General features: G+C 38.4%; 1 protein-coding gene across 4 annotated transcripts in view; it reads right to left on the minus strand.

Moving 5' to 3' along the window:
• Positions 1-14577, minus strand: part of FAM184B (family with sequence similarity 184 member B) — a 37542-nt gene extending 22965 nt beyond the window's left edge. For all 4 annotated transcript variants that reach the window (XM_038135638.1, XM_038135636.1, XM_038135635.1 and 1 more), the window contains exons 1-2: positions 13824-14577; positions 1405-2154 (exon numbers count right to left, since the gene is read on the minus strand). In XM_038135638.1, the coding sequence (XP_037991566.1) occupies positions 1405-2154; positions 13824-13958 (885 nt within the window). In that variant the 5' untranslated portion in view covers positions 13959-14577. The remainder of the gene's footprint in view (positions 1-1404; positions 2155-13823) is intronic.
• Positions 14578-18724: the final 4147 nt, after the last annotated feature.

Raw genomic sequence — 18724 nt, forward strand, 5'->3', positions numbered from 1 at the left:
AGCCAGGATACTTTTTAGTATTGAAATAAATATTACAGATTGACTCAATTTAAAACAGATATTACTGATTGACTCAATTTGAAAAAAAGGGCTTATCTGCATCTTTTTATCCTCTGCACTTTTCTGTAAAAGATAGAGGTTGTTCTGCTACAGATCTACACACTGAGACAATGAAATCTGAATAATGCTGGGGAAGGTGTATTCAATTCATCCTCTGACCTTGTAAGACAAAGAGGTAGGGACTATATTGAAGGCTGAACTCCCTCTTAAGAACATCCTCAAAGAAGTAGCTCAGAACTCTGCATCATCAGCAAAATGATACTGGCAAGCAAGATGTGAGGGCAGATGGTGAAAACAGTGAAGAGCTGCCTTGGAAGAACACAGCTGACTGGGCTGTGTTCTGGCTACTACTCCCTGAGGAATTTCTGGTGCTCTCTTTCTCCAAAGGAAGAAAATATTTTTTCCCATTAGGGAATAATTTTTGTTATTCTCTAATACTCCAAGTCTAGACCTTCAAGGTGTTTTCTAATCTAATATACAAGATTGCTGTTATAGGGCTGGGGGCATGTCTGGTAGGTGAGTTTATAGGATATAAAGGACCAAAAGTATCAGAAGGAAGTTGAACTGTTGAGCACAGAGCATGGCTGGCTGCTTCAATTTCAGCACTGTGCATCTGCATCTCTCCTACACTCTGACCTTTTGTACCAAAAAGCACCTGTTTGGCAGATTTCCTATGACATGCCAACCTCTGAAACTGCATCTGACACGTGATGCAACCAGGACGGGTCTGCTGAGCTGTGCTGGAAATGTGTGAGATACACAGCAGTGAGGGTGGGCAGGCGAAGTGCAAGGTGAGAACCAAAGGCCAAAGTCTCGTGGCTCAGCACGTAAAACTTGACAAGTATAAAGGACACTTCATTAAATGGCATTTGGCACTGCTGTAAGAGTCATACAAAACACTTGATTCCTAAACTGCCAGCTCAGGTCTCATATCTAACCCTCTTTGTATTCATGCACCGAGCTATTGGCAACCACAAGGGAAAAGGAGAATGTACTCTGTAAACAAACACTCATTGGTAGCAGTAGTGCCTGCTTGCTGTTCTTGTCACATTTCTGGGCAGAAAAGGTAAAACTCTCTTCAGCCAACACACAAATTTTACTTCACTCCTCCCTCAAGGAATACAAATTATAGTGTTCAAAGTGTTCTCCTAATGAGTTACTAATCATCTTAACTCTTTAAACTGCCAGCATTATATCACTCCTATTTCCATTCTAAGCCTCTAAAAGTGCTTTACTACTTAAAAAGCATTTGAATCAACACGATCTTTAAAAGACCCTCCTCTCCCAAATTTTAAAAAGTTGTTAATTTTCACTTTCTCAGGCAGAGATAGGGATTAATTCTACCTGTATTCGCTCCTTCAGCTTCTGGGAATGCTTCTTCCTCTCATTTATCTTCTGGCTTTTTTCCTCTAGGTCTGCTTCCAGCTTTTTTACCTGCTGCAGCAAAAAACCTTCCTCAGTCTCTGAGCTCTTCTTTTGCTCTGTTTCTCCTTGTCGACACTTTGTTTCTAGCACAGATTGTTGCATGGTTATTTTCAAAGTCTCTTTTTCTGTCTCACAAGGGGCTTGCAGTTTTCTTGTTTTCTGAGTATATTCTTCAGATGTTTTCTGGTTCTCGCTCTTCAGGTTTTCCATCCCATTCATTACAGTGTGCCTTTCCACACTACATTTTTCATCTAAATTTACATTTTTATCTAGATTTTCTCCTCTAAATACTTTGCATTCATTTAGCAGTCCATCAAACCCCTGATTTAAATGTGGAAGTTTGTTTTCAAAGCCTGCAGTGGTATCTCCTGTGTCTATAGAAAGTGCTTCTTCCACTTCTGTTCTTGACTCCTTCTCTTCTGCTTGCTTTTTACACAATATTAACTCTGCTATGGCTTCTTCCTTCAATCTCTTGTGTTGTGCTACTGCAATTTCAAGGGCCTGAATATGCTTTCTCAGTAACTGTTCTTCTTCAGCTTTGCTTTTACACTGGAGAATTGTTTCTCTTGTCTCAGCAAGAATTTTCTGAATTTCTTCTTCATGAGCCTCTCTCAAAGCCTGTATACTGTCCTCATGTTCATCATTCTTAGTGTTCAGGGCATATATCACCTATCAAACAAGAAAAATAGAACAGTAAAGTATCTTGTGAACAATAGCCATTAATCCAGCTACTGTATTTATCAAGGTGTTAAACATTAAAAGAGAATTACTGCTATAGATTCATATTTTTTGGTGGTGCTGGCTCTTTGTGTTATTTCAGGGTTTTTTTTCCCCCACTAGGAACAGAAGGGACAATTATAAACTGAAAACCTTATAAAAAGGTGACAAACAGTATTTTTTTAAATTTTTGTCAGAAATTTCTTTTTTATTCTAGGCAAGTTGCCACTTCACGTCACTAGTTTGATCTCTAATACCAAGAAGGAAGTTGGGTCTCTTCTCTAGCTAACTGACTGCTTATTTGAAGTCCAGTTCATCTGACCTTCAGTGCAGCAGGACTACTAAAGGCCACATTGCCTTTAGCATGACAAAGTGCTGGGGACCAGTGGTGACAAATCTGAACAGTGAAACCTGAGGTCCTGACATGCAGCTCATGTGGACCAAAATCACTTCTTTATGCAAATGAAAGTACAAAAAGCAGATTAAGTTCTGCATTCCTGTCAAAACACCATGGAAGATGCACTCCTGGAATCACATTCCTGACAAGTCAGTTTGGTCAGCATTCCAGGGTAGGTATTGCGGGGTAGGTGACTGCAAGCATCATTTGACTTGATTCTGAGAAGAGTTCAGGCAATGTGTTTCAGGGTCTTTTCCCCACAATTTCAGTAACAGCTTTAAATCTCAAAACTGCTTTTAACAGATTCAAGCAAATCTCTGATAACGATAAGCAATTTTCCTGAAAAACTGATTTAAACCCTTTAATGCTTTATTTTCTTTTAAAAAATGCTGAATAATAATTCTCATGACTGTAAGACTATATTACCCTAAGCAGGCTTCATCTGTTACCATAACATACACCAACTATCTCTCACAGAAGCTGTTGTAGAAGCACCCTACTGCTGCTTCAAAAAGAAACTGTTATTAAGAAGCCCACAATAGCCTGAAATGAAGAGCAAATGCCCAACTTAAATTTACAGCTATGTATAATTGCACAACAGAATAACTGCCTTGAAAAGACACCTGCTTGTCTTTTCAGACCTCCACTAGGACATATGGGAGCTAATCCAGTTTCTACTGGACACAGTTGTCTAATTCAAGGAGAACAACACATAATGTAGGAAAGTTTTTGACTTGCTTGGGGGCTTTTTAGGGATAAATTACTACTCTAAAAAACTAGGTTTGAAATTTGTACACAAGTTTTGACAGATATTTTCAGTCTGGTCTGAGCCCACAGAAGTTAATCAAAAGATTCTTAGACAATGTTTGAGAAAATCATAGCCTTAAGTAAGTAGATAAATAAATAAATAAATAAACAATGACACAATTAATTCTTTAATTATGCTAGAGTTGTGGCCCTATAATCTTCAAGCCTTTATCAGGACAAGTCTCAATTGACAGTTCAGTAAGTGTCTTGACCAGAATAAATGTCACAAGTCTGCAATGTGTTATATAAGTCCAGATTCTGAAGATGTCTTCAGAATTATTGAATTTGCTTATCTATGTCCAACCACTTTTTGTGCTGTCTGTATGTGAATAACACATTGAATTTCAGTCAACCATAAATGAAAGCAAACACACAAATACATCAGGTGTATAGTCAACTTCCTCCATGGCAGTAATAAATTAGGTACAGAAGCCTTAAAAATTCACAAATGCAAAACACAGTTAGAATATATTTCTCAATAAACATTTGACAAAATAGAATAACAGCATCATATTTCAGAAGAATATCAGACAAGAAGCTATTGCCTACATTTAGGTAGGTATATTTTCGGGCCTTAGATTACAAGCCTCTATGTTATCTTTAACCATTTTCCTGTTAAATGGAAAGAGTTACAGTATACTGAGCAGATTTCTTCATCTCACTAACTAAAATCATTCTATGAACAGTTCTTATCTATTCAGGAGACAGACATAAAAACTCCAAGAAGATTATTCTTGCCCACATTTTCCACACTGAATGACCAGTAATTAGGTTGGGTAACTCTTCAGTTAACCAGGTCAGATGCTGATGATCACATTTCTGTATTTCATTCCACCACTAAAACAGAAATGAACATCCAACCTTTGTGACTCAGACTTTCACTCAATGATAAATTTATCTAGCAAATCACCATGGTGTGTCTCATGCTATGTTGTGTTCAGGATTTCTCTAAAATCTGACTTAATCATACAGGTCTCCCAAATTCCACTAAGCCAGCTACTAGCCATTCTAACTACCAGGTGGTAGTTAGACTACCACCAGCACCTTAGGTGAATTATCTAAAATAATGGAAGAACCTGGCCTCCCTGCCCCATCTATGAATCCTACACTTCTGTTCAATACTGGCTAGATCCACAGTGAAGCATTTTGATTTGCATGCCCTTAAATTTAATCTTCAAGCTTGAGCGCTGAAACTGACTCCTCCATATCTTAACCTTCTTAAAAGATTTAATTTTGCGACGGCTGCTGCTCTCTGCTTTATGAAATTTAAACCCTTCCCTTTCACTCCCTACTGAACATAACTTCTATATTCCTATTCCAGATACCTCATTTTGAACACTGGAGTTATATGAGATGAATCCAGTGCTTTATGTGCTGAAAGGAAAAACACTGAAAAATTATTTCAGACCTGTACATTGTGAGTGTACACTAATGCGGTATAAATCCCTTAACAGCTGTGTTGATAAACAGCTTTTAAGAAGCAGCTCTAAAACTGATCATTTGACAGTACAGGCAAAATAGCTTTCAAATGAAAAGAGCACATCACTGCTCTGGGAGCCTCTGCTATAATGCCAGTGGCTTCTGCCTCCTCACAGCTCTCCAAAACCAAATGGATTGGGAAACATTGTACTGAATTTATAGCACCTGAGTATTGTATGGCAGGTTGGTAAAAAAATTATTACACATATACACTTAAATATTAACAGTGCAGTGAATGTGAATACATCTTTTTTGTCCTATTTTATCCTCCAAATGCTGTAAATCTAAATAGCATTTCCTCTCATTTTCCTTACGTTGATATAAAATAACAAACAAACAAACCGAACCAAAACAAAAAATTGAAAAAGAAAACTTTCAACTGCATCTTAGCAGTGCAGACAGAGTTAAAGCATTCAAACCAAAAATTACTCTCTTCCTACACTAGTGTTAAATACTACTCTTAGAGGAACCTGACTATCATAATGAAAAAAATGGTTCTAGCAGGTTGCTTTTCTAGCTGAATAAGACAATTTGGTATGGAAGGTAGAGTGATGATATTAACATGAATCAAAGAAAAGCAAAAGATCATAAATATTCTTCCTTCAGGCCCAAGCTAGTAAAAAAAACCAAAACAATCAAACAAACAAACAAAAAGCTAAAATTAAAAAACAAAACAAAACAAAAAAACCCAAAAAAACTAAACCCCTACAAAAAACCAAAAAAAACCCAAAAGAATGAGAAGAGGCCCTGGATGAAGATGCCAAACAGGGTACTCCCAGCAGCACTCTACACAAAGCAGGGTAGGAGAAAAACTTCTATGCCTAAAGAAGAAGTTTTCTGGAGGCCAGGTGACTCCATGCATCATCACTTCATTTCCACTTTTCTTTAAAGTCATCTTGTCTACTTGCTGAGCAGAGAAGAGTGAGGTACTGATAAACAGCCTTAAATGGCCTCTTTAAAAACAAAGGACAGAGGAATTATCAAAAATAAGTTATTTAAACAAACGGCTCCTCTATCCCTTAGCCTCCTTTGTCACCAACTCCACAGGCTTTCTAGAAAATAAACCCACCTCCCACAATTCATTAATTAACATTCTCACCAGTCTCTCATGTTCTAACACTGAAGAATAATGTCTTTTCATTAAGGTACAGGCCTAGGCTATGGTTACCTACAATGCTGATCCCATTTTATATCTATGCTGATTTCCTACATAGGTGGTAAGTGATAAACGATACTGCCCTAAGGTATGACCTGGGATGTAAAGAACTAAGTCTCAGCTCTCTCCTTGCATTCTCAGTAGTTCCCTGAAAGCACAGGAATAATTTAATGCATCCAAATATTTGCACCAAATGTTCATAACATAAACACGTACGTAGTGTGTAGTATGAGAGAAGCTTTAAACAAGCCCCAGACATCCCAAAGAGTTGCATGGCTTGTATCCTGCACCAGAACGAATCCTAATTATGATAATGAAAAAGGATTTTGCTCCAGAGAAGGTTCTCTTTTATTTCAGGGTGAATCTATATCCTTTCATCCATGACAATAAAGCCCTTGAGACCCTGGAAGAGTCTCCCAGCTACCTTGTGCTGCACCACCCTGGAAGAGGTGGTGCAGCACAAAGGCAGCCAATGGCTCTGTAGGAAATCCATGTGTTTACATGATCTGATGTCTCTTGGGCAGAAGCTCATGGTGCAATGTCTCACCCTCCTGAGTCTGCCTCAGGCTTGCCTTATCTAGAGATTCACGGTAGAAAAGGGCAAGTTGATCTTACATTCTTCAAATTTGAATATATCACCCCTTTTCCTACACATATAATGTGTAACAATCAGTCCAAAAAATACAGTGCAACACTAAAACATATCAAGAAAGCATAAACATAAAATGTCTACAGGTTTCTAATATATTTTGGCACATTTTTGACTCTTTCTGGTACCCCCTTTGTTTCCTCCTCCCTTTAGTTTAAATTTAATACAAGAAAATAGCACAGGTACATTTATTTGGTCCCATCTTTTACCTTTTTATTTTTCTGCTTGGTGTAGTGTAATACAGAACACAGAAAATGGTAGTTTAGTGGTTTATGTATTGCACCCAATCTCACAAGTGTGATCTAACACAAAATGAGCTCTGGCCTAAATTTTACTAAAGAGACATCCAGCTGTCCCTCATTTGTATTTTACAGTTTCTAATAAGCTACAAGAATAATTGCCAGGCAATTTAAGAATCAGGAAGGTAAAACTATATTGCAAGAATATTTCCACAAGCAGAGCAGGTGCTAAAAAAAGACACTAATAATTTCAGCACAGAAAAAATATGCTGTAGAACCACAAAAGTTCATTGGGAGTCCAGGAAGTGTCTTGACTGCAGTAAGTGTCATAAGACTAATCTGTGCTGCATAAACCCCAAGAATGTCTCCAGAATGACTGAATTTGTTTGTCTATGTCTAATCGCTCTGTCAGATGTATAATGTGCAAGAAGTAGAGGATCCGTCTGACAAATTTATATCCTCTGTCCATTGTTGTCACTGTAGACTAGGTGAATTTTTAGTACACAAGTAAAGTCACCAATTCTGTGTCAATAGGAGAAGAAAAAAAGACCTTATTTGCATGAAATTCACTGATAATTTAGCTCTGGTTTTTGTTACATGTCAAGCACTTTTAGGATTTAAACCTATCTAAAACTCATAGAAGTTTGATCTCAATTATGCTTCAAAAATATGAGCTAATGCATTTCATCAACCAGATTTAAATACAGTGGTGATAGAATTCATTTGCTAAAATAACACTGTATTTTGTGAAATGTTTTTTTACATCCCAGACTTTCAAAGAACTTTAAAGAGTCGAAATTGCAGACACTTGTTCAGTGCTTTCAAGAGTTTTGTTTGGTTGTTTTTTTTAATTATTGTAGATATTTACCTGAAACTTTATGCTTCCAAAATATCTTCTGATTTGCAGATTACAATAAAGCATTGTCCAATTTTACAATAAATACAAAGAGACTTGTCAAGTAAGCTCTCACTTGATTCCCATCTTTTCGAGTATTTACTTTAAATATATTAGGGTTTGAAAGTCTTGCAAATATAAGTTGCAGAACTGTTGATTTAATTACAGCTTGAGGGGGAAGAGATTTTTCCCAAACAAATACATGGTTTTGTAGAAACAAATATTATAATTTATTTAAAACACAATATTTATTGCAAGTTTTGCCCTTTATGTAGATCTGTGAGAAGCATAGATAAAATGAGTCCTGTTTCTTTCTAATCCAAACTGAAGCATTATACAGATTGGAGCAAATTCTTACTCTCCTGTAGTTTGCATTCTCAGAGAGGATTTTTTGAAATTTAAAAGATTTCTTTATACATTCTAGATACTTTGCTAATTAAGAAAAAAACCATCAGAACCCTCAGGTATCTATGAATTTATAATACCAGTTTCTGTGACTACAGGCACCAAAATTTAAGTTCTTGCTGCTGTAAGCAAATTCAACTAAAAGATCACAGGGATTCAAGAAATTATTGTAAAATGTATGCAATAAAAATCCAGTTAGGGCAAGGAAGTATTAATATACTCTACAGACAAAGTTCTGAATGACAACCACATTAAAAAAATATCATCTTCCTTCAGAAGAATTTCACCCAGGTCATTAACTTAAAAAAAAAAAAAAAAATCCCTATTTCAAAGCAGACAGTCAGTTTGTAGTTTCTTTATGAAATAAAGGCAATATTTCCTCAGTAAGAGAGTTGTGTGTATTCTGCTGTCTCCAAGTTTTGGAAAACAAATGAATATGCTTTAAGTAAAATGCCAAGTTTGAACCTGCACAGCAAAGTTTGAGTTATTGTGCCCACTGGGGGTTGGATAAATTAGCTCAGACTTAGTACTGCTGTAATTACATCCACAGACTTCCTGACAGCTTTAAGCACAAGCCAAAAAACCCCCCCAAAACTCACATGTCTATTTGTTTCTACTTAAAAACATGGGTGAAATAGTTTTCAGAACCAGACTAAAGACAGTCTGTTTGTGTAGAGGCAGAAAAAACAGTGAGACAATGTGTTTAAAATATGACTGTAGAGGTGGCAACAGAGGGAGTTCTACCTCAGTGTTACAGCTGCTTTAATAAAACATAGAAAATCTTGTAACTAATGAGGGGGTGGGGCAGGAAGAACATGATACTTTATGGGAAAAAAAGTATTTTATATACACTATTCAATGCTGGAGTGTTCAAAAGCCTAAAATACATAGCTCAAAATATTTACATGAGAATGTCTTCAACTGACTTGGCACTGACTTCTAATTTGGGTATAATTTTCACAACTGTAAAACATTGGCATGTATTTACTGGTTAAAGGAAATATTAGGAGAGGCACTATTATAGTGTCACTGAAAAAGGGACTTTTAAATACTACGATAAAAAAAGACAAAACATGAAAAAGCTATAAGGTTGCAATTTTCTTTTGTGCAATTAATGGTTCATTAGAGACTTTATCACCTATTTTCTGTAATTTGCATATTAATAATAGCAAAACATGTTGTATATAAACATTAACTAGTATTCATTGATAAAGAGACTTGAATTCATTATGTGCTCTCCATTAAAATGTAGTCTTGAGTTGTCAGTTACTAAGACCGTCAGATTTTCTGCAAACTTGATATAGTTAGTGCCAAATTTGTATGGCAAGGAAGTAATTCCATACATAGATGTCATTCTTCTCCCATGAATTAATTTAAATGATAATTTCTAGCTATCCAAATAAGATACTAGGCTTTTTCCTAATAGAAGTATGGCTTTAATACTGCTTTTGACTAGCTCATCAACACAATTTTATGGCATTGCACATGCATTTAATAATACAGGAATTCCTTTTTAGGGAGGAACTTTCTGTAAGGAAAAACAGTAATGACAAGGTAAGAAATCAGCCTGCACATTCTTGTCAGCTCATAGGCAAAAATAATGCTAGCTCTGATAGCAAGTTGTACACAAAAAAAAAAATGAAAACAAATACATCAGAAAGTACTTGGGGATATGGATGGCTGATTTTGTTGGTCTTGTTAGCACATAATTTAAGCAGTTTTATAGATTCTCTCTATTTGCCTACATGGAAATATTTTTTTTTTATATTTCTTGCCCAAAGGAAAAATACTGTTGCTCCAAAAGCATGATCCTAGTTTTTATTCTATTCTCTTTTGCTTCATTTTTGTAGAATATTGAATATGTCTCCAGAGAGTTGAGATCAAAAAGCCTGAAGCACACAGGAGAGCTCTGGTAGCATAATAACAAACTGCACAGCAGCTGAACCACTGTCAGCACTGCTACTGAGTACTGTTAACACATCCCAGCAAACAAGGTCAACAAACTTAACCTATGTGAAAAAGGCCACATTTTTCAACAGGAGTATGAGTAGACCACAGAAGTGCTCTGTTAGAGTTACCCAGCTGTTGGGTGCTTCCAGAATAAACCATTAAAATTTGATCATATTTCATGTCTAAAACCAAGAAATGTCTGATAGCTTTATGGCAAATAAAGCAGGAATGGTTAAAAGACCTAATATACAGCCCTGCTACAAGACACTGAAATGGTGTACACAGTTTATGCCCTCACACACGTGCCAGGTCACTTGCTAATTCTTCAGTAAATTTCCACACCCAAGCATGAAGCTAACAGAACTAAATATGAGCATATTAGTGCAGAAGTCAGCCATCCCTTCCTTAAACAATGAAGGAAGGAGGGTTTTGCTTCTCTGTCTGATTTTCCACTGAAGCTTATTAAATAATGGTCATATTTTCTACCTTGCTGACTGAGCTGAGGGGCTAAACCCCCTAGTGACTGCTGGTGATAGGCAGTCAGAACATGTAACATTTTGAACTGCTCCACACAGAGTCATTAAGGAACATCTGCCTATGTTGCTGCTTCTGGAAGAGGAACAGACTTGCTTCCCTTTGACATTTCTTTGCCCTAAAGGGAAAAAAGGGTTTGCAAGTGCATTTTACCAGCAATAAACTTTTCCTTGCATCAGCACTCTCTTCCTCTGTTACCACTCACAGTATCCAACATAGATACACAAAATTTTTGCCAGACTATTTGACCAGTAATATTGCAATTTAAAATGTGCTTCTTACAACAAGGCTCCCCAATTTGCAATGGAGAGTCAGATGAACCCCAAGGGAAAAAAAAAGTGCTTGAGAATAACTGTTTTCTCTCATGAAAAATACCTCTCCATTGGTATCTAGGAATTTGTTTCTAAGAGGGAAACAGAACTACTTTGTGGCTTAGGTAGCTCTCTGATCACTAGGTACTGTCACCTTTGTAGATATTCATACTGGGCTTGGTTTCAGAACTGCAGTCCAGAAGAGAAGGTTTGGTTTGAGCCTCACTGGCAGAGGTCTGAAAAGAAGCCTGAACAGCATGGATATCTGCAGTCTGGCTCCTGTCAGCCCTGTCCAAACTGCTTCTGTTAATGAAAGCTGATCCTCAACACTCTTCTTCAAGAGTTCATTTGAATTTCTCATCCTATTTCAAGTAAAAAGGACTATGCTGAGAAACCATAAGCACATGAAAATCCCTTAATAGCCTGTAGATGTTACAAATCCATAACTTGAGGCAGCAGGGAGTGACACCCCAAGTCTTATAAAAGTCACTACACATCTTAAACTCTACGTCATTGCTAAACAGATACAGAAGTACAATGAACTGGGAAGCCTGAACAGCATGCCATGGGTCCAGTGTCTGATGGAGAAGTTTGAATGTCATTATTGGTATTACTTAATGACTACTACAAAGTCATGCATTCTGCTACAATCAAATACAATACATATACACCCATTTCAGCAGAAATGAGCTACAAAAAACTAGTAGTCTGTGGCTCAAAGCAAATGAAATATTGCTAACGGTTTGTATTTTTTGCGGCTACAGCCAAAAATGTGCAGAACAGAAAAAATGCATGACTGAAGGTATGAAAACTTCCTATATTCTATCTCTACAAAACCAGAAATACCAGGGCAGTAGAATGGGAGCAGCTGTCAAGAGTCTCTGCCCAAATTACCAGTTGGGATTCCTTGGATCCCTGTATCCCCCTAACCAACACCTTAAGACATAATCAGCACTACAAGCAAGGACAGAAACTCATCATCTCACCCAGTTAGGTTCCTGTTGATACCTTTATGTAGTTCTTTGCCTTTGAGAGTAGGAGGAGGCCCCTAGTGACTATGTAACAAAGAGAATGGAAGTAAAGATCTATATCTTATACCTCATTTACATGTTTTGTATTCATCTCACCTGGCACAACACTGAGTGGATGAATAATGAGATCATTATCTCCTCATCAATGAAAATCTACAGTCACTGAGAGAGGAAGTTGCAGCTGTGCAACAACACACAGCAGTGTGTTGCATACTGGGTTACAAACAAAAAGGAAAGTACTATGGGCCATTTAAATTTAGAAGGGATTATAATCATTCAGACTGTAATATAACAAAGAAAACAGTACTTTAAATGGGAGCTCCCAAAATTCCTGGGCCAAAAATTACTAAAACAAATTTCCCATACAGCCATTTTTCAGTTGATCTGGTGTCAGATTTTGCTTCTTACGTGCTTGCTGTTGGTATTGCATTAGTCTGCACAGAATTCAGAAGGGAAAGCAAGTGATTTAAATTCCAGTTGTGCCATGAATTCTCTGTAAGTGTAGTGTTATGGCAGAGAAAATTGCTTCTTAAAAGCCACATTCCAAAACAGAATTATTTGCTTTCTACAAGTATTTTTTGAGCTTCAGGTATAAATAATCTTTATTTCAGATAACTGAAAAGCATCTAGAGGCGAAATTTTATCAAAACTAAAGAAATCAACCCACACATACTTTAACAGTAGCGATTTAGCAAAAGACATCTGAAAAAATGACTGCAATAACATTGTGCAATGTATGGGCAAAAGTAAGGATTTTATTGGATGCAAATTCTATTAAAACATGCAATCAAAGAGCATGTAAAGTAAGTATTGGTACAGTACAGAAGGTATAATAGAGGAAGTATAAGTAGAGGTAGCTCTTGTTTATGTATTGATGCACATGATGTACACTATCATGTACAGTTATCATGAGAATGATAGCACTGTAACTTGTAAGCCATTCTAACTTGAACACCTAAACGACTTCTTATTCTTTGACCTGTATTTTCAGTCAATGTTTTTTCATTGCTAATACGTCTCTATCAATTGCAGCCAGGTTACAGACCATGTAAAATCTGCATTAGTAAACAAGTTTAATAAATAGGTTTTTCTCACTGACAAAGATGCAGCGTAAGAATAGGTTAATAGATAACTGCCATTTCCTACATATTTTCTCTTATTTCTTAACACGGTGTGGAAAATATCAAATAGCTCACTATTGACTAGAAGTTTTAAGTACAATATGCCACGTAATTTACTCCTGTCTCTTCTCCAACTCCTTTTACAAACGTCATTTAAAGTAACTCTTCTTATGCACATCAGGAACAATTAGCTGCGAGCCAGAGTACCATTGTACTGTAGTACCACGCGTTGGCTACAGCTTTGCAACAATATTACTTGAGAACGTATAAAACTCAAATTACTTGCAGCCTTCGTAATTCTAGAAGCAAAGCGGATACTGTCAATCCCCCTCAACAGCTCCCAGCCAAACCCCGCGTCTTCGCGGAGCTGCAGCTCCTCCCGTTATGGAAGCACAGCAATTAGAGCAGTTCAGTGCGAGGCGTCCATCGGCTGCCACAAAGGCAACTCCTAAGGATGGGCTGCAGCCCCCGCGGGGAGCTGTGCGCAAGGAAGTTTGTGCACACCGATGTTCTCGGCAACAGCCTAAAAAGAGAGGAGCCGCTTCCCTTCCCTCCTCTCTGACAGGGGCACCAGAGGAGACAATTCCCTGACACCCCTGGCCAGGGCAGCCTGACCTCCCTGGAAAGAGTGCAACAACGAGATTTACCTTAGTGAGCTGGGCAATCTTCTTGCACATTTTCACGTGCATTTCCCGACTGCATTGCTCTGCCGAGCTGCTGCGAGCGGCTTTAGATCCATTGCAAGTCCCGGGCTGATGAATGTTGTTTATGCCAGAGGCCATTAGGCTTGAATTTTAATCACGTCTGTGTGCGTGCGCTCCGGGTAGCGCGATCCCGGCCCCGCTGCTCGCCCCCCGGCTGAGCGCACTCCCGGCCCCCGGCGCTGGAGGAACTTCAGCCCCGACCAGGGCACGCTCCAGCCGCCGCCGCTCCCCCTCCTCTGCAGATGTCCCAGTCCTTCAGCAGAACACCCAGGCGAGCAAGCAGAGAACAGCATGTGCAAGCGTCCTGATTGGGATTTTTTTTTCCCTCCCCTTCTCTTCAAATGGTTGAGCTTCCGCCAGGAGAAGACGCCAGCGGCTGGGTGCTACAAATCCCCCACTGGAGACGCTGAGCCAGCCTGGAGGCAGAAGCACAGACACTGCCGGGGATCTGTGGTAGTAGAGATTGCCTGAAGATCAGATCATTCTGCCTTGTTAAGTGCCAAAGGACTGCAGAGGTCGTCTGAGAAGAGAGTGTTGGCACCTTTCACAAGCTCTGTTATTTTGGCAATCCTCTCTAAACCAGGACGGGCCCATAGGTGATGAAGAAAACCTTTGCTCAGTTTTTGCTGCTGTGTTGAAAGCAGAATGGGAGCCAAGGGGCCCACGAGCACAGCTGAGCCCAGGAGCTGTGTCCAGGATCCGGTCTGCCTGCCTTATCCAAGGAGACTTTGTTCCCTTCAGTTACACTAAATGCACTGGAAAGGTGCCTGAAGAAAACTGACAGTATTGCAGGTCTTTCTTTCTTTTTTTTTTTTAATTTTTTTTTTCCCCCTGTGCGTACTGTTTCAAAGAGATCAGGCTTGGACATGTAAAATAAATAAAGGGACAGAAAAGGCAGAAAAATACACACACAAACAAGGCAAGCTATTAAGATAATGGGATTTTTTAAGAGGATGCTTCAGTGAAGTGTTATACGAGAAGAAAACTGTTGGTGAGCACGTTTAAACAAGCCTAGAAGAGAAGAAGTAGGAAAAGGCCAGGTAGGGTGAAGTAAGAGAGGTAGAAAAGAGGAAAAGGGAGAAAGAACAGATGAGGGAAGCCAAGAGCTGCCCAACACCCCTCTGATGTGTCACTGCAACCAGGGCAAGAGACCCCATGGAAATGCTGAGGACCCCACCTCAGGCCCCGCTGACTGGCAGCCAGCCAGAGGGGAAAAGACATGAGGCTGCTTCTGCCCTGCTGCTCCTACCTGGAAGGGCAGGCAGCTTTCCAGTCTGATCTGGCAGTACTTGCCACTTCTTGGGTGAGAAGCTTCCACTTTGCCAGTGGTGGGTATAAAAAAAGAGCTTCCTGAGGACTATCAGAATTGAGGAGAAAGATTATCTGGTGTCAGGTAATGATAGGGCAGAAGGAAAACAGAAAAACTCAGGTGAGGGCAAAGAGAGACAAAGAACTATTAAGAATAACACTCTTAAATGGAAAAGATCAGGGCAGAAGAACACCTACAAGGCAATGGGGAGAAGAAACACTGTAAACATGTAAGAAGATAAGACCTTGGAACAGGGAAACCAAATCCTTGATTGCCATGAGAAAAGGAGAGACTCTAAATCTCCTGAGGCTGAAAGTCTTCACTCCAGGAATGAGAGGAAATGAAGACTGAGAAATGCAATGTATAAATGAAAATGATCACAGTTGCTGAGAGACGCTAAGCAGACAAACGATGTTTAGCCCAGAAAGAGCATTAATAAGAAAAGGTGAGAAACAGATTCTTGCACAAAGGAATGACAAAGTACAGTTTCTTTATTCACTGGCACTAGTGTCCAAGATGCTGCTGGAACTTTTTCTGTGACTAGGACGTAGGGACATGCCACTACTAATTGTCTGACATCTGCTAAGACATGTACTCACACATAAGTAACTCAGTTAATATTTTATAATGCCTTCTCTATCTGGTCATCAGTTTGAGAAAAAGCCTAGGAATCTAATTAAATGTAAGATTTTGATTAAATTGACAAGCTTATTAGGACAATCAAGAGAAGAGCAAGGGCTGGAGCAAAATCATAATAAATTGTTTCCTCAGAAAAAAATAGAACAAACTAAGTGAAAATAGAAAGCAAATTAAGAAAATTGCAAAAGGTTTTACAAGAAGTTATCTGTGTTATCACACAGGTGGACAGTAACATTTATGGTTGTTCTATTAAACACTGGACCTGAATGCAGGGGTGGATAGAGAATTGAGACACCTATATGGGCATAGCAGAGAAGTACAGATCTTCAGATACAGTGGAAAAGGAATAAACTACTGAGATACCGTCAAGCAGGCTGTTTATGAATTTTGGAGCATTAGAGGGAAAGAACTTGAGACTTTGGTACAAGACGTTGTTTTAGCAGAACATAATTTGTCACTGGTGAAGTATTCTCAGTTCAGACAAGACTCCTCAGGCAATACTTCAAACCCTGGAAAAGTTTCAATCAGATCTCATGCACCAGAAAATGCAACAACAGAAAATAAATTCACAGGTGACTCAAGTTCATTAGTTTTATTACTCAAAAAACCCAACTTAGTATCAAGAACAGGATTTTAGCAGGTAATGCCAGAATGTTTCAATGAGCATTTAGCTTTATTTTTTTTTCTTGTAAGTGATCTAGGAATCATCTATAAATAAGATGACAAAACAAGGATGTCATAAAGCATAATCTAAATGTGTACTATACCAATATGGGTTTTGTGAGAATCAAATGGAACACAAGTAAATTACAGAATGTGTCTGAACTTGGGGCAGTAGATAGCAAAAACCGTTTAAAATAAAAATCAAAAATCTAACCAGAAAATGCATATATTTCTGCTTGAATTATTATTGCTGCATTAATTTTTGGTTAAAAAAAAAAAAGTTGTAAGAGAAGGTAGTCATGTCACCACAGTTTCTGTAAATCTTTGATTAACTGTGCACAGGTTTGTAGCTTTGCTGTTCAGATATATTAACTAATTCCCTTTCCGTAAAAAACCACAAAAACGTACATGAGCAAAAGTCTATAAGCCTTCCATTTTTGATACCTCCTGCTTGTTGAACACTCAGACTACATAACTTCTGCAGTCTCCTGACTAGCTACTAGTTACTATTAAAAGAGCCATACCCTCAAATTCCAAGGCATTAAAAAAATATATTTCTGTTGCAAATGTTTAATACATAAGTTTGCACCTTTAACACACTGCAGACAGCTTTCCTAAAACATAGTTAACACAGCCCAGCTCTTTCACTCTTTGTCTGAACACCAGTGCTCAGTGAGATTTTTTTTTTTCTTTTAAATATACAAGAGCAAAGTTAAACTAATTCCCTGGATTACATTCTACTGCTGTTTTGCAGTCCAACAAAGTTTGCCTCTGAAAATGGTAGAACAAGAGTTAGTCATTACCTGTCATGTTATGTCAGGGCTGGCAGCATGGGGCCCTGGGCACCCGGGGCTTGTGGGCGGCGTCCCTGCCCATCGCGGTGCTGGGGTGGCAGCAGGAATTAGATGATCTTCAAGGTCCTTGCCAAACCAAACCTTCCTGGGATTCTATGTTTCAAATGAAAAAGCTGTATTACTAAAACTGACTTCAAACCTCTCAAATTACTGTTTCAGAAAAGGAAGATACACCCCTGAGATTCTGATTCAATTCCTAAATCACTATCCTCATTTTTGATCTTCACTTACATTCACCATGGTCCTAGAGTAGCTTTTTGATCCCAGAACAGAGAATCCAGGAACCATTTTCTCTTTTTTTTGACAAGAGGAAAAAAAATGGAAATAAGAGTAAAAATAACAGTCAGAAGACTCATAAAATTTATGCTTCTCACCTAATTCACTAATCAATTTCCAATAAAACTTGTTTTGGGATTGAGTGCAAGAGAAATAAATATAAAGTGTTGCCACTGATACATCTTGGGTAATTACCCATGTTATACATAATTACATATAAAAATATTATATGTAACTACTTTATATTTGTAATTTCTCCCCACCTCAGAAAACAGACAGGATTCCAAAAACAGCAGAAGGGCTACTGATTTCCTCATTGACTGAAAACATTAACTAATCAAAAATGTATATACAATTTTATAGCTGACTTACATATATGCAAGTTTTGGAGGAATGTGGTGGGCATAAGCTCAGATTCTATTGCAGAATGATGGCTTAATTATGGATGAAACATTATTATGTTTATGTTTTACATATGGAAACTGGAACCAACCAGACACATCACTTATAAAAGCCCTTGAACACCTAACAGGATAGCATCAGCTTCCATTTTTGCTACTTCCATTTTTTATCCAGTGACCTACATTGAATATTACCACAAAGTAATTGGCATGCAGCAAGCTTGGCTTACTCTGTGGCACTGCATTTGCTCACATAACAGGACCAGCAAAGGAAAGAGAAAGGATCTAGAACAGTGAGTCATGAGAATTAGATCATGGCAGATAAGGTCACTACTTCAAAGGACAAGGAAAAAAGCTGGAATTAATAGAGTGCATTACCCTCCAGGGCCCAAAGCACCATTCAAGGTTCAGAATTTCATCACTCTTTTCTGGATTCTGTGGAATCCCACTGGCTATAACCTCAGGGGCTTCATTACATCCTTGCCCTCCTAGTCAGCCATTATATCCACCCCTCAGCTGGTCCTCACTGGGCCCCCACAGTTAGCTCAGCAAGGAACTGAAGGTGCAGGGCAGAGCTGGAATAGATTCTTGGGCCCACAGACAAAGGCTGTAGCTTCAGGCCTCAGGTGAGGCAGGTTGGGGCTCATTAAAGCTGATCAGTGCAGTCAAGGCTGCATTAAAGTAAGCTGTAAAAACTATGAT

Source organism: Motacilla alba, chromosome 4 (assembly GCF_015832195.1).
Source record: "Motacilla alba alba isolate MOTALB_02 chromosome 4, Motacilla_alba_V1.0_pri, whole genome shotgun sequence".
NCBI lineage: Eukaryota > Metazoa > Chordata > Aves > Passeriformes > Motacillidae > Motacilla > Motacilla alba.